Source organism: Gallus gallus, chromosome 22 (assembly GCF_016699485.2).
Source record: "Gallus gallus isolate bGalGal1 chromosome 22, bGalGal1.mat.broiler.GRCg7b, whole genome shotgun sequence".
In the NCBI taxonomy this organism is placed as follows: domain Eukaryota; kingdom Metazoa; phylum Chordata; class Aves; order Galliformes; family Phasianidae; genus Gallus; species Gallus gallus.
Genome location: NC_052553.1, coordinates 2,312,489 through 2,334,293, shown reverse-complemented (window position 1 = coordinate 2,334,293; position 21,805 = coordinate 2,312,489). Strand labels below are relative to the sequence as shown.

Genomic DNA, 21,805 nt, shown 5'->3' with positions numbered 1-21,805 from the left:
CTGCAGCACGTGCTGCTGTGCCCAATTACCGCCCGGCGCCGGGGGTCGTGGGGTGCAGGTTGGGGGTCCCAGCAGGGCTGTATAATGTGCAGCGTGGAGTGGTGCTGCATTGGCACCAGGGATGCTCTGAGCACTGGACCAGCAGCACCAGCACCCATCTGGCTGCTGGGATAATGGGAGCAGCCCCATCGTGGCTCCTGGTGGCTCTGGGAAGGTGTTGTCAGTGAGGATGGTGCACTACAGCCATGAGTTCGTGCATGCAGAGGGTCACAGCAGCATCACAGCAGCTGCTAGGAAGGACGTCAACCCCATCCCATCCAAAATAGGACAGGTATTTTCAGCAGACATGCTCATGGAGCGTGCATGGAGCACTGCGCAGGTTGCATGGAGCAGGGGTTCACCTCTTGGTAACTCACACACTGGAAGAACCCAAGTGGCTCTGCCCTGGGTCTGGGTTAGCAGGAGTGATGCTAACCTGGCCACGTGTTCCCGTGGGGGGCTCAAGCCCCGGTGTTATCCCATCAGGACAGCACTGGGGAGCATCCAGGGCTCCGGAGCAGACAGCTGAGCTGGGCACTGCACAGGGCTGCAGAGAACAAGTGGCCCATTCAGGGCAGGCAGCAGCCCAACTCCATGCGCTGCCCCAGGGCAGCCGGAGCTTGTGATTTCCCCACACAGAGGCAAGGGCTGTTTTGGGAGAGAAAAATCATCGGATCACATGAGAGCACGGAGTGGGGCAGGCACATGGGAGAGTGCAGCCGGGCTTTGCTGTGTGCTGGAGCTGCCCATGGCTGTGGAGCTGGTCCCAGAGGCATGAGCACGAGGTGAGACCGAACAAGAGGCAGACTGCTTTGATATGGGACGTGGCATCTCCTGCTGATAAGTGGTATCACAACCGGTGGGTTCCCATCACCCTCACTGCCACCTGTCAGACCCCAGCACCTCTCCTGTCCCCACATCTGGTGACACCCACGCACCCCACACTGACAGTGGCACCCAGCTCTGTGCCAGGGGTGCCCAGGGGAGCCCGGCCCCAGGGATTGCCTCCCACCCATGATCAATGCTGAGTTTAAGTAAGGTTTATTGGTATCCGTAATTTAACATGACATATTTCTAGCACGAATTACTCTGAGATCATCTTCTGCATAAAATATGACAGGAATCTTTTAAGTGCAAGCATAGCCCTCAGTTAATTTAATAACTGAGATGGAAAATGGAATAGCATTAAATTTAATATTATACATAATGCTCCTACCCTTCCTTCACCTGCTGCTGGCATCATTTGTTTTCCCTTCTCCCTCATTTACAGCCCAAATTGTCCTGCAGCTCTGACTCCACGTGAAGGCAATGGGTCTCCATTTGAAGGCAATGAGGCGCTCCTCCGCTCCCCCCACCCCAGTCTGAAGTGGGAGCTGTGGGGCTGAGAGGCCACAGCACAAATCCCTGCCCTCCCTGCAGCACCCAGCACTGCTGTGCATGGCAAAGGACCCTGTGCTGCTGGTGGTCCTGTGGCTGTGCTGCTCTGCTCAGCTGTGACCGCGCTCTGCTCCTTCCCGGGGGTCTCCCCAGAACGACCTGTTTCATATGCTGCACGCTGAACAACAGCACGGTGGCCTTCATGGCCATGAAACAAAACAGCTCTTTATGAAGAAAAGTGTTCCCCAAGCAGCCTGCAGCCGGCACCTGTCCCTGTGCACGCCAGCACATCCAGGGCTCCTCTTCCAAACCCTTCCTGTCTGTCCACCAGCTCTGTGCAGGCAGCCACCAGCAGCAAGATCCAGCAGCAATAACTTCTGCTCAGTGCAGTGATAAAACCAGACCCTGCTGCAGGATAGTGCTGCTCTGAAGGCAAGGAGCAGTTACATGGGAAGGACTTGGAATATGATGGTGCTTAATGATGCGCCTGGTGTGTGCAGCCAGCTGCGAGGCCAGTGGCAAACAAGGGGTTAACTCAAATTGCACCAGCTAATTCACCCCTCAGCTCAAAGCTTGGAGCAGAGAGGAGGACAGGAGATAATTGCCGGGCGAGCAGAGCCTACTTGACCCGGCCAGCCCGTCCCTGTTCGTGTCTCGCTCTCGCCCTCTGCGCTCAGCTTCGCTGCTGATCTCTGGGCCGCTGCTCTCCATCAACGTCTGCAGAAAACACTCCCGCTGTAATTAGCCAAATGGCCGCACCTCACCCCCAGCGCTGCTGGCAGCGATGGAGCTGAGCCGCTTCTGCAGGAAACTGCCCAACAGCTGCATGGGGCAGAGTCTCACCTCCCCATCCCATGCATGTTGGCACCAGCGGTGTGCAGCGGGCGCTCAGGGTGTGCACTGATACTGAGGATGTGCGCTGGGGACGGACAGTGTGCATTGGTAGTGGGGTTGCATACCGGTGTCCCCGCTGGGTACCGGAGGACAAGGGGCCACAGCATCCTGGGGTGTCTTTGCCAGGATGCTCCACACCAGGTTTTCTGTCCACCGCAGGATTTAGGAAGCGCTTGGCAAGCGCTCGGTGAGTGCCCATGCACTGCAGCAATGATCGATACAGCTCTCAGCTTCGCCCCTTACCACCAGCACAGAGCAGCGTGGGAGCTGTTACGGCCGGGGGCTGCCGGCAGGATCCATCCCTGCAACCCCATCTGCTCCGGTTCAAAGGGCTGAGATGGAGCTCTGTGCTGCGGTGAAATCGGCGTTGGAGGGATTAGGGCAGGAGGGGCCGGTGCTGCTGGGAGCAGAGTGGGCTCTCAGTCAGAGAGAAGCAGAGCCTGACAGTGCTGTGACTCCCTCTTCTTAAGGAGATGAGCTTGCAGTAAAGCAAGGAGCACGTGAGAGGTGAGCAGACAAAATGGCAGAGCCCTACGAGCCCAGCACCAGCCGGAGCACAGCTGAACAGAGGGAGCACTCAGCAAACCTCTGCCTGCTGGAGCGGCACTGCTGCTGCACCGCTGCCAGAACAGTGCTTTACTGTAACTTGGAAAGTTTCGCGCACGGGTTTCAACACCTCACTCTCACACCACATAATGCAAAAGCTAATTCTACTTTCAGGCTGATGTCAACATTCCCCTTTATTGCCACGGCGAAATGTGAAGACTACATTAATTTGCATTTGCTGTGTGCAAGTAACGCATTCCAGATCATCGTGGTAACTCCTCAAAGGTATAGACGAGAATTTCCTGGATCGTGTGCTGGATGGAAAAAGCTGCTGGGATCCAGGAGAAGGAAACAGCATTGTGTGTTTTCATAACTCCACCTGGAAGCGGTGCAGAGGAGCGGGGGAGCAAAGTGGGGCTCTGCACACTGTTGGTGCACGGAGGATGCGGGCTCTGAGCAACAAATCACCGACATCCATGGGCAGGGGCACAGCTGCACCACGAAGCCTTTAACACGTCCTTCCTCCATAAAACAAACAACCCGTCGCTAACTGGAAGTCACGCCGTTCTTACTTGGAGCCACGTGCTGAACGGACGGGCGCTGGGGCTGAGATAATGGTGACCCTTTGTGCGCGGAGCTGACGGATGCATCGCGCCCTGCGCGGAGCTCACCTCGCACCCGCAGTAAATCAGCGGCGCTGAGCTCAGTGCTCCACGTGCACGTGGCCGTGGTGCAGAGCTGGGGTGGGTTTCCCATTGCCCCGAGCGATGGCGGTGATCTCAAATCCCAGCACCACAGCGAGGAGTTGGGAATGGGGTCCTGGGGACCCTCACACCTCCATCACCCCAAACCCCGGCCCTATGCACCGATCCCGCGGTGCTGCATGGGAACGCTGGATTCATTTCCGTTTATGATCTGTGATGATGATACCCCTGAAGGATAAAAGTCTATACATAATAATCTCTCTCTTCAGCTTTGTTAACAACTTCAATTAACAGAGAGCTGCGTAATGCTTCATCAGCCGTTTGGATTACAGATGAAATTAAGCCATCATATTTATGAACTGCGCGGAGAGTTCGAGGAGGACTCCACATATTTTACGTTTAATAACTTGCCCTCTCCTTTTATTTATAATGCTAATAATGATTTGGTGGCTGCTTTGGGGGGAAAACATAAATGACAAAGCGAGCAGTCAGGGGTGAGCTGCGCTTTATGGGCTTTGCCTGTTCCCTCACGTTGATTGCAATGCGCTGCCATTGCACTGCACTCAGCTCTTCTCCAACCTGTGTGGGGCATTCACGTTTAACCCATGGAGCAGCCCTAGTGAAGGGGAACCTCTGGCTCTGGGACTGCCCGTGCTCCTTCCATTGGGTGCCAGTTGGATATCCTTTTGCACAGCCCATCCCTTCCCATCTTGTAGGGTCGCTCGCAGCGGTGCCGCTAAATGGGGATGGAGATGGCAGAGTGGGGACCATGGGACCACATGTTACCATTGGTGCCACCTCCATGCTGAATCCGTGCCCCACAGCGCACCCCAAGCACTGGCACGCAGAGGGGCTGGGCATGGTTAATTAATCCAAGCAAAGACTGAAGCCCAAAAGATGGGGAGCAGCGCACTGAAAGATGATGGCTGGCAAAAATCATTAGGAGCATCTTTCAACAATCCATGCGCCGCTATCGATCCCTGCATAGATCATCTTCCTTTCCCCTTTTTTGCAGGATCTTCTGGATCGATACGGCAAGTGCATCGAGACTGTAGCAACACATTTAAAACCTTATAAAAGGTTATTTAGTTGCTAACGGTGCAGCAGTTTCTGCAAAGCCTGCCAAAAGGTTACAGCTTTTTGGGCATCATAAATTACGGACGACGGGGAAAAAAAGTAAGTGCGGTTTTCTTTATTGTCTGGGTGATGGATGGGCTCCCGAACAAGACACAAAATACATCATATCACCTTTAATGGGACCACATTTCTGTAGCCATAACTCACAATTTTAAAATAGAAAATGGTGAAATATGGCGTTGTATATTCCACTCCTGACATATTTATGAGTCCTTCCCTTCTTATAAATACAGTGATTGCTATTTCAAAGCAGCGTGTCAGGTATGAGCAGAGCACAAACAGCTGCTGCGATTGAAAAATTATAGCCAGAGTTGGACGTTTTCAAAAACTCTCTCTAGCAGCAGTAAATTTACAATGTTTGCACTAACTGTTATTAAAACCAAATCCATATCTTGGCAACGGGAACCCACCGCTCCGACGCAGCTGGCGTGGCAGTGCGGGGCCGCGCAGGGAGAACCCCGAGCACTGCTGCGTGGGGCTGAGCCCCACATCCCGCCCCACTGATGTCCCTACCATGGGGTGCCCAGGAGCTCTGTCCCAGCTCCAACCTGGGCACGCATTTCCAGGCAGTGCCATTCCCGTACTGTTGTCTCCGTGCATTCTGCAGGGCGCGCTCCTCTCCAGGAGCCCTCCTGAACATCTCTGGCCCCTGGGAGCACTGGGAACTCTCCGGCCTCATTTAGGCACATAAAAGGCCTCTAATTAGCTTTTTGTTTAGTCCGATTATGAATGGGAGTTTTGACCTTTCAAAGTGATTCTCTTCTTAAGCGAAGGAATTGGCATCGCATCAGTTTCCGTGCTGCACCACGCTGCTTGGGCCCTTCAGAACCTCCTTTCCCCACTTCAGCCCCATAAGCTGCCCCCATCCCCCCACCCCCAGGTGTGAGACTGAGGCTGTGAGGTCTCCATCCACCTCCCACCCTTCGAGCTCTCTTTGTGTCAGTGAAATTCAGAGCCTTTTATCTCTGATTTACATTCCTTTATCAGGGCAAGGCCCTCCAGAGGTGCATTTTATTACCCTGGGTTATTAAACAAAAACTTTTTGATAATGGGAGGCTGGGAGCTGCATGCTCACCCCACTGCTGCCGCGTTATCGGAGCCGTCCCCGCGCAGCTCTTGCTCTGGGGTCTCTGCTATCTCTGGCTCAGATTAGGCAGCCCAACTGTGAGATGCCCCGTCTCCTGCATGGTGAATAGAAGGAGATAAATTCTTGCACGGAGTAAGCCTTTTTGGAGAACTGCTCCTGAGAGCTGGTGGCTTTGGGGATGAATGGGAAGGGGAGGATCAAAGATTTGAAGATAATCGCTGCCCTTGCCTTTCCTTCTGGAAAGAAGGGGGCTGCAAACCCAGAGCGTGATTAGGACAAGGGAAGTACTGCCCCCAAGGCAGTGTCACTCCCATATTTCATTTCATCCCATCCTATCCCATACCACTTTGCTTTGTCCCATCCCATTCCATTTCATCCTTCCTGTCCCAACATATCCAGTCCCACCCCATCCCACACCACAACATCCCATCCCACACCACAACATCCCATCCCATCCCATCCCATCCCATCCCATCCCATCCCATCCCATCCCATCCCATCCCATCCCATCCTACTGCAACCCACTGCATCCCATTCCAACCCCTATCTACAGCCCCCCAGCCATACCATGAGCCTCCCATGGAGGCTGCAGAGCCCAGCAGTGATTTCTGCACTAAGAGCCCCCAGTGCCCCCACCCCCTATGACCCTGCATCCCCCGCCTGCAGCCAACCCCTGCCTCCCACAGCCTCCCCCCTCCCCAAAGCAGTGTCTGCAATATTTTCTTCCCTGCACACATGCGAAGACCTTTGAGTTGACTGCTCTGTTTTATAACATTGCTGTTTCCTGGCCTGGCTTTATTACATCTGTTCTTTGGGGTATGGTGTTATAAATTGGGTATGTGATGACGTGTAATCACTAACTGCAAAGCCAATACATTTTCGCTGCAACAGCAGCAAGACAAATAAAGGAGAGAAGGAGAGGCTGGCGAGGCTCTGACAAAGGGAGATATATACTCAGGCACACGCTGTTATAATTTAAACATCTGATTGGGGATTGAAAGCAGTGTTATCCTAATGGAGCGGGGCTCTGCTGGTGCTGGGATGGAGAGGGTGGAGCAGCAGAGATCTCTTGTGCAACAGTGCAAATGTGGCTGAGATGGGACGGGAGATAAACAGGAGGGATGGAGGGAGGTGGCCGCTGCAGCTCGAGCCGTGCCTGCATGCTGCTGCACTGCTTTATCATGATAAATGCCATCGGAAAATCAATCCGCTGTGTACTTTTGGGAATTACAACTATTATTTTGGTGTGATTTATTCGCTGGATAACACGGACAAGGGCTCTTTGTTCATCATTTTGAAAGTTCATTTAAAATTGCTTCGAGTTCCTGGGTTTGTGATGCAGCCAAAGGGTCTCTGCTCAGCAGTGTGACATGCTGGGCGAGAGGGGCTGCCCCACTCCTGACCCCGCGTGGGGCTGTGATTGGGGTCGATGTGTGCTGGGTGCTGCCAGGCGTTCCCTCATTCCCTTTTTCTCTTTCAGCTGCCCAACCTGTTCGTCCTGCTCTCCTGCTTGCAGGGAGGTGAGCACTTCCCATGCGCTGCCCGTGGGGCTGGAGGGGGACAGTGCTGGATTGGGACAGCAGCGCGCAGTGTTGGCACGTGGATGAAGGGGGTAAATTGGCTGTGAGAAACATTTGGGCTGGAAAGAGGCTTTGAGGCCTCTTGGATGGGCACCCACTCTCAGGCTGCGTTCCCAGTACCTAAAAACAGCGCTGGCTCTGCACATGTACTTCTTTATGGTTGTTTATACCAGGTGTGCGCTCCGGCATCGGGGGCTTTAATTACAAGGAGGAAGAAATGCGCTCGGTGGTTTTGCATTACAGGCTGGAGCATAAACCTCAAATAAATCACGTGGGAAGCAGTTGACAGTGAGCAGAGGCTGCTAAGGGGAGAAAGCCAGGCCACAGCAGCTTCCCTGCAGCGGGACTCTAATGTGGGTGCAATGCAGGGCCCTCTGCGTGGCAGGGCAACGTGGTGCAATGCTGTGCAAAGCCATACAGCGCTGTGCAACGCTGTGCAATGTCACACAGTGCTGTGCAATGCCATGCAGTGCTGTGCAATGCTCTGCAATGCCATGTAGTGCTATGCAATGCCATGCAGCACTATGTAATGCCGTGCAGCACTGTGCATTGCCATGCAGCACCGCGCAGTGCCATGCTCCTCTTGTATGCCAGCACCAGCGCTGCTTCCCCTCTGCTTGGGACCCACTGCTCCATGCAGGCCCGTGCTTTGCTGCTGCCCTGCCTGTCCCCTGCCCCCAGCCGGGCTCCTGCTGCAGCTCCCTTCTGGTTTTCATTACCCTCCTCTGAGCTGAAGGCGAACAGCCTAATTTGGAATAACAGCCGAGTGAGTGCGAAGGGGAAAAATCCTGCACTCTCTCTTTTCCTCAGCTAATCCCCTGACAAATTCTGCAGGGCCCTGGCTGAGGGCTTGTTCCAGAGATGTCCCTGATTGAAATGGAAATACTCCCCGCTCCTCTCCCTTAAAGGAGAAGCTTCCCTGTGTTTATAAAGCCTTCCGGGGGTTTATGATTTTATTTTCATGGCCGGCCTTCCCCAGGAATGTGGCAGCAGGCTCAAGGGCTGCAGGAAGCACTGCTGCCCATAAACCCCTGCACTCAGTGCTCCCTGGCTGACATTGTCATGAAACAAAAATATTCCTGATGCTTATCAGAGCCCCACATCAAAGGCGCTGGGGCCATAAATCTCCCTGGGACAGCTCTGTGCACTCCAAATCAAAGCAGTTCTCCAGGCTGGCCTAGACATGGGGGGGGGGGATGGGTCCTGGGGCCCCCAGCATTGGGTTTGCACCAACAGGGTGAGCAAACCAGCCTCATTTTATCCCCAGTCAGGGTTAAACCTACTTAAAATCAGGTGTGTGTGTGTGCACGGATGGAGAAAGTGCTGTGCAAAGTGCACGTTGGTGATGGGTGACCCCGATGTCCCCGGGCAGGCTGACAGCGCTGTGCAGCTCTCCCTGCTTTTGTTGCCAGCTGGAGCCAGGAGCACTCCTGCAGATCATTTCGATTCGGGTAAATCAGCGCTTTCCACTCCCCAAAGGATATTTCCCACCAGTTGGGCTGCGGGGTCACCTCCAGCAGAGAAGACCTTGAGTGATGGATGCTGTGTCTCGCAGGTGAGTTGTTCCAAAAGTTAATTATCTCCCTGGTTGCTCGCTTGGGAATTTAATCAAGCTCTGCTGCACCGACGCCCTGACGAACAATTACAGCAGGGCCCGAAGGGGAGCTCCTATCTCACCCTGCAGCCGGAGCAGTGCAGGACCTGAGTCCTCCTGCTGTTTGCAGCACATGGGTGATGCTTCCCTTCCCTGCTAACAGGGCGATGGAGCCACAGCCTTGACGAGCAAAGCTGGAGCTGCAGGAGAGCCAGACACTAATGTGACATCTCTCCCAGCAGTTGCCATTCCCTCCCTTCCATGGCTTTGATGTTAACTTCTTACAAGCTCTGAGACAGCAGTAGGATTTGATCAGGAAATCGTGCATGTTAATAGCAAGTCCCTCTCCTGCTCCTTCGGGATGCTCTGTCCGTGTCTTTGGGGTGATGCAAACATCCATCTCGGTGTGCCACTGGGATGGGCCATGCCCTGCTCAGGGGCCCCTGATGGAAGCTGAGAAGTGCTGGCCACAAGGGCAGCACGCGGTCCTGCTGCTCGCATCTTCCTCCCAAAGTAGGTTACGTGGCTATCACTGCTTGTGATGCTCCAGCACTTCTGATATTTAGTCACTGCGCCAGTGTCGGATGGGTCTTAATTATTTATAGCTGTTCTATCCTGTTTTCTCAAGTCATTTGGGGAGAGGTGACAGGTGACGACTTCTTGCAGCAGATGCTACGAGGCGGTGAGGTGCTGCCGCTCAGATGAGAAGAAAAGAGAAAGTGTCTTCAGCAGGCAGAAGTGACAAAGCGACACAGGAGCTGCCTCATTTAATAATCAAGAAGGAGGGAAAAAAAACCTCCTTAGGTCTCTGGAAAAGAAACGCATTCGTCTTAAATAGGGGAACGCTCTGGGGAGCAAACCCTCCCCTTTGCCTCTGTAGCCCTTCACCTGGGACTTCGCTGCTCATTTAGGATGCATTGTATGGACACTGTATGGGGATGAGTGGAGGGCAGGGACATGGCAGCTGCCCACAGGTTGGTGTAGGCGTGGCCTCATGCTTTCCTTAACTGAGCATCCTGTTGTGCTTTGCTGGGCTTTGCTGCTTTCCTGCTTGGCAGCGTGAGCAGAGCCCATTGACACCTCTCTGCATACATCCCAGCTCCCCGCTGCCTGGCTGAGCTGCATCCCATAGGACACGGTCCCCAAAGATCCAAGGAGGAGCGCTGTGGGATGGGGTCAGCAGCTCCATCCCGCTGTCCCCAGCCCTGCAGCACGTGCATGCGATGCATGCATCACATCTCCTCTTACTTCTTTCCCCAGCGGCTACGAGTGCCGGCTGCGTTCTTGCTGCTAAAAGGAGATGTTCCTTTAGCTCGAGTGCCCGCTGCCTCCTGCACTGTGCTGACAGAGGGTTTAATCCCTGCTGACAGGCACTGTTTGTACAGGGGCCGTGCTTTCAGCCTGGTTCCTGTTGCACAGTGGTTGCATAGCAGAGGAGCAGGGCAGAGAGCTGTAGACGCCTCTGTGCGCCTCTGCAGGACGCGATGGCAGATGAAGATTCTTGCAATAATGTGATAATTGCACAAGCATTAGCAATGTCTACAGAGAGGATGGGAGAGCAGGGAGGGCTGAGCTCCTGCTGCAGGGCTCAGCACTGGGCTGTGGACTCCCTGTGCCCCCAGTGCTCCTCGGAACCCCCCGCCCCATGGTGCCCCCCAGCTCAGAGCTCAGAGCTATGGGCAGCACTGAACTTCAGGTCCCTCCCAGCGGCTCCAGCCATGACACATGCACAAAGGCACCTTTTTATAGGTAGGAAATTATAGGTGCCATGACTTCAAAGGCTTTTGCAACAAGAGCTTTCCCTTTGATAAGTGACAGCATCATTAATGGTGATTTATTACACGGGCTATTTCGACAAACAGAAATAACCAGTTTCTTTTCATTTGGAGCGGTGGTTCATTTTGCTCTGGGCTACCCAGACATACAAGGTGGCTGCTAACAGCTGTTTTACTGCTGGTAAGACATCTCATTTATTAACATGTCATCATGTGTCATAAAGTTTAGCAAAATGCTAGATGATTGTGTACTTAAGCCAGGTAATTACCCCATTATTAAGGCTGCCTTCTTTATTTATTTGCTCTTCTGGTGGTTTGTTCCTACCTTTGCTCTACATACTGCCTTAGTCACAGGGCACGGGGATGCACTGCCTTGTAATTAGTGCTGTGTTGGCCTCCACACCGCATTTAGGGACATAAAAGCTGTCCTGCTGGCTCGTAGGGATGGGAATACAGCGCTGGAGTGACGCTGCTCAGAGGGGTTTCATGCCCCCAGGGCTGCCTCCTGCCCCCACCTCCGAGCACCACAAACATGGCCATAACAGCAGCTAGAGATGGGAAAACACCTGTGCTGGAGGTGTCCAAGAGCTGGATGCCTGCCCCCAGGGGAGGAAGCACAGGGCTGCATGCTGCCATGGACCTGGATGGTGGTCATTGCCCCCACGTAGCTTTTCTATGCTGTAATGTGGTGCCATGTGAAGCTTTGTCTTCTTGGGCAATGAGAGACTTGAGTGCTGACGGGGGTTCCAGCAGCTCCTTGCCCCGCTGTCCCAGTAGTTGCTCTGAGCCCATCGGGTGATGCTTCTCTGAGAGCTGCTATGGATTCAATTTCTGTAGCTACTCAAGGTGCTACCATGAGGGGGTTCCTGCAGTCTTTCCTGGGAGGCTGGTGCTCTTTTAATACAGCAGAGTGTGTGTTTGACCAAGGCCATGTGGAAGGAAAGATGTGCTCCCAGGAATCAGAGGCAGTTGGGCAACACAGCGGCCGTGCACAGGGAGAGCCTCCACCCAGCACTTATTAAAACACCATTTTTAGTACAAAGAGATGTTAGAAGTGAAAATGGGTGAAATACCTCTTACATCCCCCATTGATTTCCCAGGATATTTACAACCGTGGTGCTATTGATCTCCCCAAAGTGCCGGATGTTCGCACTCGTTATGTATGATGCGTGCGGTGAGAAAGTATTTTTTGGCAAAGAGACCATGAGCATGTCATAGACATTGATCCATGATGATTAGGGCTGTAGCAGCAGCATTGCCCCCAGATCCCCCACAAAGCAGTGCTGAGCATCACCCGACAGCTGCCCCAGCCCCATCCCTTCCAGGAGCACAACAGATCTGGTGGTGCTTCCCTGCTCTCATCTCCTGGAGATCACCATGGTCCAAACCCATGTGGCTGCACCTTGGGCTGAGCCACTGTCACTGCTTCTCCTTGAACCACAGCAGGAAGGATGAGAGGGCTGTATGTTCCATTCAAGTTCAAGAGCTCTGCAGAAGCTCCTATCTCAAGTGCTGTGCTCAAGCATCAGCCCGGGGGGCAGATAAGGGCTGTGGTTCACTCTGCCTCCCTGAAACTGCCCAAGGATGACAGAAACACATCATCACCCTCATCCCAGGACACCCACATCCCTGAGATATCCACATCCCTGAAGCAGGAGAGGTGCTGGGTACAATATCCTATCTTCTGCAGCATGAGCTGCTTCCTGGATGCCCTGCACACCGGGCCCCCTCTCTGTGATGGTGTGGGGATGGGGAAGGAGCCTCAAGCTTGTGGTTCCCCACTCAGGGGGGAATTTCCTTAGGACCACTGCTTTGATGTTGGGTCAAATTGCCCTCCTGGCAAAGGGTGCGAGTGGGGTTTTCTCGCCATAAGAGCACACCCCGTGCGCTGCCACCGCTTTGCAGCCTTGCAGCCAGTGGCCGGGGTGAGGTTCCCATTTCCAGACCCAGCAGCTGGAAACTGACCCCAGTTCTGGTGAGTGCAGTCCCGGGCGCTGCCTCCAAGCGCGGTTTCCAGCGAAGAGCCGGAGGGAGCGGGGTGCAGGAAACCGCGCGGTGTAAAGTTTCTGGAGATCCTTTTGCTGCTGTGTCAGCCCCAATTACATCAGTCAAAGCGCATTATGTGGCCGGCGGGCTCTAATGGGAAGTGACAGATGTGACGGGGCGCGGGCGGGCGCTGGAACCAGCACTGCGGTCCCTGGGGATGTGTTCCCCCCCTCCCTGGGCTGCATGGAGCTCTCCTGAAGAAAGATCCACCGCTGAGATTCAGAGGGGATTCTCACCCGCTATCCATCCTCCCTGACCTTCGAGGTCTGTGGTTATCGACGTTTTGCTCCAGCCGAGTCAATATCAACTTCGAGGGCCGATAGACAATAGGAAATAATAAGCAGCGTACAGTTAGTATTGATTTATGATGATTGGGGTCTTTTTACATGAGTTTCTCCCATGCAAAGTGGCTCTCAGCCTGCAGGGTTTGCGTGTTTGTTGGCACGGAGTGATGCAGATGAGAGCGAGGGATTTCCTGCAAGGTTACAAATACCTTGTAAAGAACACGAGGAGTGAGTTACAGCCACCTGGCAGGGCAGCGACTGCTTGGAGAGTCGTTCAGATCCTAAAACCATGCAACAATGTTCAATTAGGCGAACTCCACTGCTTCCCTTCCAGCAAGGTGCTCAGAAAGAGCTTGGAAACAGCATTGGGTCCCATTGGAAGTGGGGTGATGGTGTCTGCGCTGCAAATGAGGACCAACTTGGTGGGGCATCAACATGGATCACAAGGGAAATGGCCAAAATGGGTGAGAGGCATTTCCTTCTTCCCCTCCCTGGAGGGTACACTTTGTGCTGTGCTGTGGGGTTGGTATGGGGATTGCCCTGCAATGGAGCGGCCCATGTCCCCATCACCATCCCAGCCCAGAGGTTCCATGGGGTGGGCGCTTTCCTCCCTGCTGCTGTCAGGATGTTTACAGAGCTCGGGATCAGTCTGGATCCTGGAGATGTTCAGCTGTGGCAGCACCGTGCTGGTGGGGTCAAGAGGCCATTGGTGTGTGTTGCACCCCCCACAGGCAGTGTGAGCTGTCAGAGCCAACACGGGCTCCCAAACCCACTGAAACCTCCCCATACATGGGAGTCACCTTCAGGGTGCCATTTCCAAACCTGAGTGTAATGTTCCTAAACCCAGGTTTAACCTTCCCAAACCCATGGTAATGTTCCCAAAACTGGGGATAACATTCCCAGATTGGGGGATAATATTCCCAAACCTGGGAATAACATTCCCAAATGGGTGATAGCCTTTTGCTGAGCCCGGCACCCCCAGCACTGCAGCGGCGTTCCCTGCCCGGCTCCCTTGCTGGCACGGAGGCAGATCTGAGGAGCTGCAGGAAGTACATTTGTTATTGGGAACGCTTTGATATTTCACATGTGAAATGTCTGCATGCTGGAGGAGTTCAGGCATCTGGCAGGAAATTACCATGAATCCTGTTTCTCCCCGCAGTCACACGCACGCACGCCGCTCTCCTTCCCTTTCCCTTCTTTCCTCGCCCCGTCTGTGTGCCTTCCCCTTTCCTCACCCAGACCCCAGGGAGCATCCCCAACCCCACGCCCCAGGAGCACCTCTGACCCCGATTCCCCTCCCCAGCCCCAACAAGAAGCATAACAGGTTTTCAAGGAACACAGAAGGGCCTTTGGGGCAGCACACCGGGCTCTTTGTGCACCTCTCCCTCTGTTCCGTCTGCTTGGAGAGCCCTGCAAGTCCCGGGGTGGCTCTTCATGTTGCTTCCTGCCCTCTGCACTATCACTCCCATCAGGCTGCTGTCAGGTGGCTCCGCTTCGTATCACTCAGTGTGGCCCTTGCCAAAAAAATTATGACAGTATTAAATGGTTTTATTACAGTAAACTGCAGATTGCGCAGTGTAAACACAGGTGGTGCAACACATCTCGCTTTCAATTGCATCCATGCCAGCGGGAAGGGCAGGGTCTGGCCCCACGTGGGGTCTCCCCCTGTGTCGGGACCCCCTCAACCTCAGCCCCTCTGGACTGTGTTCTGGGGCAGGTTTGTGACCCAGTTTGGGAATGGCCCTGGAAGCTGTGGGGTCAGAGCAGAGCGAGGAATTCCTGCCCTCCCTAGAACCAGTGGGGCTGGATTTTGCACAAGGTTTTCAGTTCTGTGGTGTTTGTTCCAGAGGGGGAGGAAAATCCGAAGGGGAGTGAATGCAGCCCCACACTGTGCCCTGCTTTGGGTCTGCCATGGAGAACCCGGCACACCGTGGGGTACACTTCTCTGGAATCAGGCAAACAGAGAAAATCCCATTGGATGTTACCAAAAAGGAGCAGTGTGAGGGTGGTGGAAACCCCACAGCTGCGTCCAGGGACAGGAGATGGTGGCATGGGGTTGGTGGCATGCAGCTCAACACACAGTGCTCAATACATGGAGCCCCTAGAGGGACAGGAGCAATACCAGGGCTGGACGTGAACAGAGGCCCTTTGAGCACCAGCCCTGACTCATGCAGAACTGCCTGCAGGAAGGACAGCCCCCGTCTGCCCTCTCCCTGCTTGGCCCAAAGTGCTCTGGAGCACGGGCTGTCTTTTTCCCCCTCTCCTTTTGCTTTTACAGGTTTCATTTTGGCTTTGATTCCAACAAGTTTACTGACAGATTACTTCATTTTAACTCTATGGCTTTCCTGTCTTGTGGGAGGCATATTTCTAAGTATCATATTTATCAAAAGGACTGTGCAAAAACAAGGGCCAGAATTACTCTTTTGATGGTTCCCCCAATAAGTACAAGGCAATAAATTTTTCGGGAAAGGAAACCTGAGTGGGGACCTTCAGAGCTGGGTCTGGGTGTGGGGCACGGGTACAGCTCCTCCCGCCCCGGGGGGACGCATTTCCCCCCCTATGACTTTAAATCAGAGCAGCATTTCCATAAATCACGCCGAACACTTATTTATTGGACATAGTTTTGGGGCTCTTAAAGCACGGAAAATAAATTTAATGGAGCGTTTGGAGCATTTCTCCAATCTTTTGAGGGATTACTTGGGGAATTTGTCAACGGAGCCAAGCACAGCAGCTTGATCCAGAGAGATGGGAAAGAAATTATGGGAGATACTCTACAAAGGCCCAGGTGTACCCTAAATCACATCAAAAAAGATTAATGTCAAAGCATTGCTTGCCAGCAGAGTTGATTGGCAGTGCTGCAGTTTATTTAATAAACTATCATTTTAGCCAGAGGGTGACTTTAATCTGAATTACATTTTCTTGTTTTGTCGTGCGCCACACCAAGCGATTTATTGGAGGCCGTTGCATACCTCTTAACCTCAAACACTGCAACAAAGAAGATGGGAAGCCTGCAGAGCCCCGAGAACCTGGAGACAGCAAACCCTGCTCATTCCCTGGGCTGGGAGCTCTGCACTGTGCTGGGCTGAGCCATGCGTGTGCAGAGCAAAGGGCCCTGAGGCCGTCCTGCCCCTCCACTGTGCTTCTCCCTCTTGAAGCCATGAGGAATTTCGCAGAGATTTCCAAAGCCTTTGGGGAGATGCTATGGAAATGTGCAGCTGGGGGGGACTGGAGCGCCCAGGGGCCCTTAAGTAACATTTGTGCACACGGACAAAGAAATCCTAACTAATAATGAGCCCCGTTCCAAGGTTATGATTGAGTTTTTCCCCTGTTCTGCTTGATATTTCTGCCAAAGAAAGAAAAATCCTCGCTGAAGTCTAGCAGGAAATCCAATAAAATTTCTTCAAAAGATGGGTCTGACATTGAAAAATAGCAAAATTATAAAAGTAGGCCTCAGAAAAGAAAAGGGGAGAGTTATTATATCTGGCACCTAGCGAGGGCCCAGAGCTCCCTCTCCAAATGAGCCATCACAGATTGAAAGTGTTTAGCTTCCCGTTGATTAAATACGGTGAAGGACCCGAGGCGTGCCAAGCCTTGGGGATCGAAAGTTTGTTTTCAGTCAGAATGTGTTTTCAGTCAATGGAAAAAATGGTCAGCCTGCGCCGGGGTATGTAACTGAGAAGCCTCAGGTTTGGAGTGAGTAATGGCTGTGATGCAGAAATGCAGGAGGGTTGTTAATCATCCGACCCCAGCCCCCGTAACTCAACTCAGCAACTCCTATGACTTTGGAAGTCGCTTTTTTTTTTCCTTTTGCTCTTTTTCAATCTGTATTTATACGTGTGTGTGTGTGTATGTATGTATTTTTATGTATATAAAGGTCATTTTCCTACATTTTATTTTTTGTTCACGTTGATATTGCTTCCTTTCCCCCAGTGGTCCAGCAGACATGGCACTGGGGCTCCGTGCTCCTGCCTGGAGCCTTCCCTGTCTGTGGGATGGGGAATGGGACAGGGAATGGGATGGGGAATGGGATGGGGAGTGGGCAGGGGGGAGTGAGTAGCACGGGTAGTGTGAGCCGACGGCGCCTTCCACTGAGACCTGTTGACAAAGGTTTGGAAATGGCTCTCCTGGAGAGCGCTGTGGGGAATTGCACATCCCTGCAGACAGAGGAGGACATTGGAAATATTCCCCCCTTATCTTTTCATTTATTTATTTACTTATTTTTATTTATTTTGGCAGAAGAGGAACCATTTCATTGCTAGGTTGTGCGCCTGGCTTTGAGCAAGGGCTGTAGCTCATCAGTGCTGGGAGTGGTGCACCGGGTGATGCTCGGGGCCGGGGATGTGCAATGCTCCACCTGCAGGAGCCAACAGTCCCTTTCATAGGGAAAGCTGGGCAGATGGGAAGGATCAAACAGACCTCTGTGTCCCCTGGGGTGAAAGTGGGGCAGGGCTCGGGTTCAGCGCTGGGTCAACAGGTCACTGCTGCGGGGACATGGGGTGGCTCTGGGGACATGAGGTAGCTGTGGGGACACGAGGTGGCTCCTGGGATGTGGCTCAAAGGCCACACAACCACACTTGGTGCATAAGAAGCCTGCATAAATCATCCCTACAGAACCAGCCTCCTGCACCGGCTGCCTTCCCAACCTCCCCATCCCCTCTATTTCTCCCCATTCCTCCCCATCTATTCCCATCCCTCTTCAATTCTCTCCATCCTCCTCCTCCTCCCCACCCCTCCCCATCTGTCTCCATCCCTCGGGTCCCATGGTGGCCTTCTCCACACACTCCTCCCCACCACCTTCCCGCTCCCCTCCATCCCTTTCTTACCCCCACATGAGGTGCCTTTATCCATTAACATCGTTCACCAGGCTGCTTCTCATTAGATAGCCAACAAATTCCAGGAAGACAGGACACCCACTGGGCCTAAATGAAATTAGAGAACAGAGCAGTGCTACAAGTGGTTTAATTCAAATTATAGCAAGACGTTATTGCCAACTGCAAGTGCTCAGAGCCATGAGTCAGACCCCCACAAGGAATGAGACAGGCTTAAAAAAAACATCACTTGTTAAGTATATAATTAACTTTGGGGTTATTTTTATTTACCTTCCAGTTTTTAGCCTTCAGGAGTCAAATTCCTGAGCTTGAATGAGTGCTGGAAACCACTAAAGATCAAAGAGGGGGGAAAAAGAAGAGAAATCTCCCATATTCCCATGACGCTGGGGACTTGAAAACACCACCATGCGTCCTGGGAATGGAGATAGCATCTCTGGAGCTGGGATTGGTGTGGAAATCAAAGCCCAGTGCTCCTCCAAGTCAGGAGCGGTGGGCAATGCAAGTGTAACCCTCAGAGGACCTCTGGAACAAGGCAGAGTGCTCTGCTCCAAAGCAAGCTCCGTGCTCTTTGTAGAATCAGAGAACCATTAAGGTTGGAAAAGACTACTGAGATCATCCAGCCCAACCATCTTGTAGTTCTGCTTAGGGGGCTTTGATCAGGGAGCATCGTGAGCCACGTGCATGAGCCAGGGACATGGAGATGTTGCAACAGTGCATGAACCTCATCCACCTGCATGGCTCTGCAGAGGGTAAATCAGCAGGAAGAGGTAAACACCTGAAGTGTGTGTGGGTATAGAAGTGCCATGTCTTGCAGGAGCAGCCCCACCTTGCACCAAAGCATCCAACCCTCTGCTCTCTGTCCCAGGCCGTTGTCTTCACCTGTTTCCACTGAACACACAGTACTCTGCTATCTTTCATTGAAACATCACGTCCAATTTCTCCCTTGATTAAGCCCATATTTTGCTTGGCTATAAGTCAAATAGAAGAGGGCTGCACTCAAGTGAACTGATCTTGGTTTGCTTGCCAGTAGGTAATTTGATAGACAATTTGGCAGGCATCCACTCCAGAATTAAGCAAACCTGAGCAATAAAGATGTAGAAAAACAATCCTTAAAAGCCATAATGAGCCATCTAGTTCCATTCAATAGCAACTTGTTCCACCCTCACCTCTGCTGTCATGCGTGGTGCTGTGCCTTGGTGTCCATGGGCTGGGCAAGGAGCTCCTACTGGGATCCTTGGGAGCAATGGGTCCTGAGCTCTGGTTGCATCCCAGCTTAGGAGGACGTTCTGGCTGTGAGCTCAGCACCCCAGCAACACCCATCCTGTGGGGATCCATCAGCACTGCACTGCTTTGGCCATGGCCAGAGCAAAGGGGCTGTCAGCTGCCGCCACGCCGCTCCATTCCTCATAATGACATTATGTATTGCCGGCATTAATCACGCTGCTAGGTAAGCATTATGGCACTTTTATGGTAGCTTTGAAGCTAATCTGTCACTAATGCCTGCTGGATTATCATGATTTCTTACAGTTGTGATTCATTAACTCAGATGCCTAATAGAATTAGTATTAAACATCTTCCATAGACTTCTGCCTCAACATGGTGAGTTCTGAAAGCCCTTTCAGCGTTGCTTTGTGTGGCACTAAGTGGCATAGCAGTGCATTGTGTGGGGCTGTGAACCAGGCACTGCAGCACCTCGGGCACAGCTGGCACAGAGGGGGTTAACTCACTCTGGGCACAGCTCAATAGGAGTAGTGTGATTATTGCCCGGCCCTGGAGGAACCCCCTCCCCAGGCACTGCAGTGCCATTCCTTGTAGGATGATTATTCCTAATAATCAATATTAATTTTCAATGCATTCTCTGAGGCTTAGAATAATTTTCTTCTTTAGGATAAGATTTGGGCTTTGAAGTAACCTGAAAAGAGGGATTATTAGGATTATTATTATTATTAGCGTTATCGCTATTATCTTGGGTTTTAAACAAAAATCCTATTTAGATACCATCTCCCCCAGCAGCGGGTCGTGCAGACCTTTATCTGCCTGCTTCCCTCTGCGTGCTGTGGGGAACAAACTTTGCAGCTGTTATTTGTAATGCAGGGCCAAGACCAGAACACGTCTGCTGGGTTCTGCTGGGTTCTGCTGGGTTCTGCTGGGTTCCTGCAGAGCCCAGCCCCAGGGCATGGACTTTGGTGCAAACCTTACTTCTTCACCATGTGGCTTGCACAGAGCTTGCATTTAGACTCCTGGTTTTGGGTGCTGAAGCGGTTTGGTTCTTGCTCGGATTTCCTTTGCAAAGCCCTGAAGTGTCCCAGAGCAGATCTTGGCTGGGGAAAATCCTTCCCTCGATGCCCTCAGCACGATGCCAGCCCTGCACGGGGCTCCATGGCTTCTCCCAGATTGGAAACGCCACTTTCCAGCGGAGTGTCCCAGTTCAAAAGGAGGTGAACGGAGCGGCCCTGGCATCGGATGAGGGCTCCTCACTGCAGCCTTTGTTTCGGGGAGTGAAAGAAGCGCTCACGGGACGGCAGTCAGCCGGGAGAAAACTTTAATTAGGGTAACTGGAAGGCGGGCTTTAACCAACAGCCGCGGGAGGCCGGGTTTGATCTCCTTGTGGGACGCAGCGTGTGATGAATGGTGGCCCGTGGGGGGATGGACACCTGCCCCTCACATGCTCCGGCCCCCGGCGCGGGCTTTGATCTCGGGGGTGAGCAGTGCAGCGCATGGCTGCGTGCTCCCGGCTGCTTTCATGTGGCTGAGGGGGGTCTGGGGATGGGGGGGTGCTCAGCCCAGGGTCAGCACGGATCGCCCTGAGAGAAGTTCTGACCTTGAGCCTGAGGGCCCCCGCACCCCCTCAGACCGTGGGGGGTTCCGCCCCATCCCACTGCCTGTGGGGTCTCCTCCATGGTGTCACTCTGCCTTTCCCACACCAAAGCAGCTGTGCGGTGTAGAGGGTGCAGTGCAGCGTCCATCTCCTGTCCTGAGCTCTGCTCACCCACCCCTTGCTGGACGCAGCTGATTGGCACTGGCATCTTCGTGCCTGGCATGGGCCCGGGGTTATTCTCAGCACTGACATTTGTGCCAAGCCGGCAGTGTAGGAGGGGGTCCAGCAGGGTGAGAAAGGGGATCCCTGCGGCTCCGGTTTCAGCCTGACCTTGAGAGTGCAGCAGGACCCCCCAGACCCTCCCAGACCCCATCACTGCACAGACACCTGAGCGCAAGGGTGGCACCGGGATGCTCTGTGCCCACATCCTTTGCAGGCAAAGGATGAGGAGCAACACTCTGCAACGTGCAGCTCACTGCAAACAGAGAACGCCCTCATTTAGGGGAGAGAAATGGCTGAAGGAAGCTAGAAACAAGTATGGGAAAGCCCCTCTCTGTACTGCATAAATATAACAAAAACAAATTTCCAAAAGCCCTGGACAAGCCCGGTAAGTCTGTAATGTGGTGTCCTGTTTCCTAATCTCTCCAGTAAGGAAGCAGTGTGCTGAATTTAAAATATCCCTCTGGTAAATGCTAACTATTTAAAGAGTGCTGGGGTCTTAGAAATGCAAAACAAAGATTTGTTGATTAAAAACACATGGTTTGTTCTGGAGGCATGAGTAGCCAGAAAAATCAGTTCTGACAGTATTTTGGCTTTTTCAATCCCACAAGACACGATGGTGATTTATTATAGTGATGTCAGCTGTGGTTGAAAAAAGTTCCCTGTGTTGTCTTAATAAAAGCGCTTTACCTTGAAATCATTAAGCTCTCAGCCTGTTTGTTTGAAGCGATGATGGTGGCTGCGAGCGGTCCCCTCTCCATCACTCGGCCCTTCAATGCAGCATTTGACTGCCTGGGGCTGCATGTGGAACCTGCATGGAGCTGAGGATGGGGTGGGCAGTGTTGGTACGCTGGCTGCGAGGTTTTGGTGGCGAGG

At 53.0% G+C, this 21,805-nt stretch overlaps 1 protein-coding gene across 4 annotated transcripts in view; it reads left to right on the top strand.

Annotated features, from left to right (window-relative positions):
• Window positions 1-7,991: 7,991 nt before the first annotated feature.
• The window catches only part of LOC112530177, a 23,905-nt gene continuing 10,091 nt past the window's right edge, over window positions 7,992-21,805 (top strand). The window contains exons 1-3 of one of the 4 annotated variants that reach the window (XM_040651524.1): window positions 7,992-8,919; window positions 13,398-13,527; window positions 16,008-16,951. In XM_040651524.1, coding sequence (XP_040507458.1) covers window positions 8,900-8,919; window positions 13,398-13,527; window positions 16,008-16,349 — 492 coding nt within the window. In that variant the 5' untranslated portion in view covers window positions 7,992-8,899 and the 3' untranslated portion in view covers window positions 16,350-16,951. Of the gene's footprint in view, window positions 8,920-13,397; window positions 16,952-21,805 lie in introns of those variants that run through there. The other 3 variants (XR_005841537.1, XM_040651523.1, XR_005841536.1) reach the window with 3 other exon arrangements.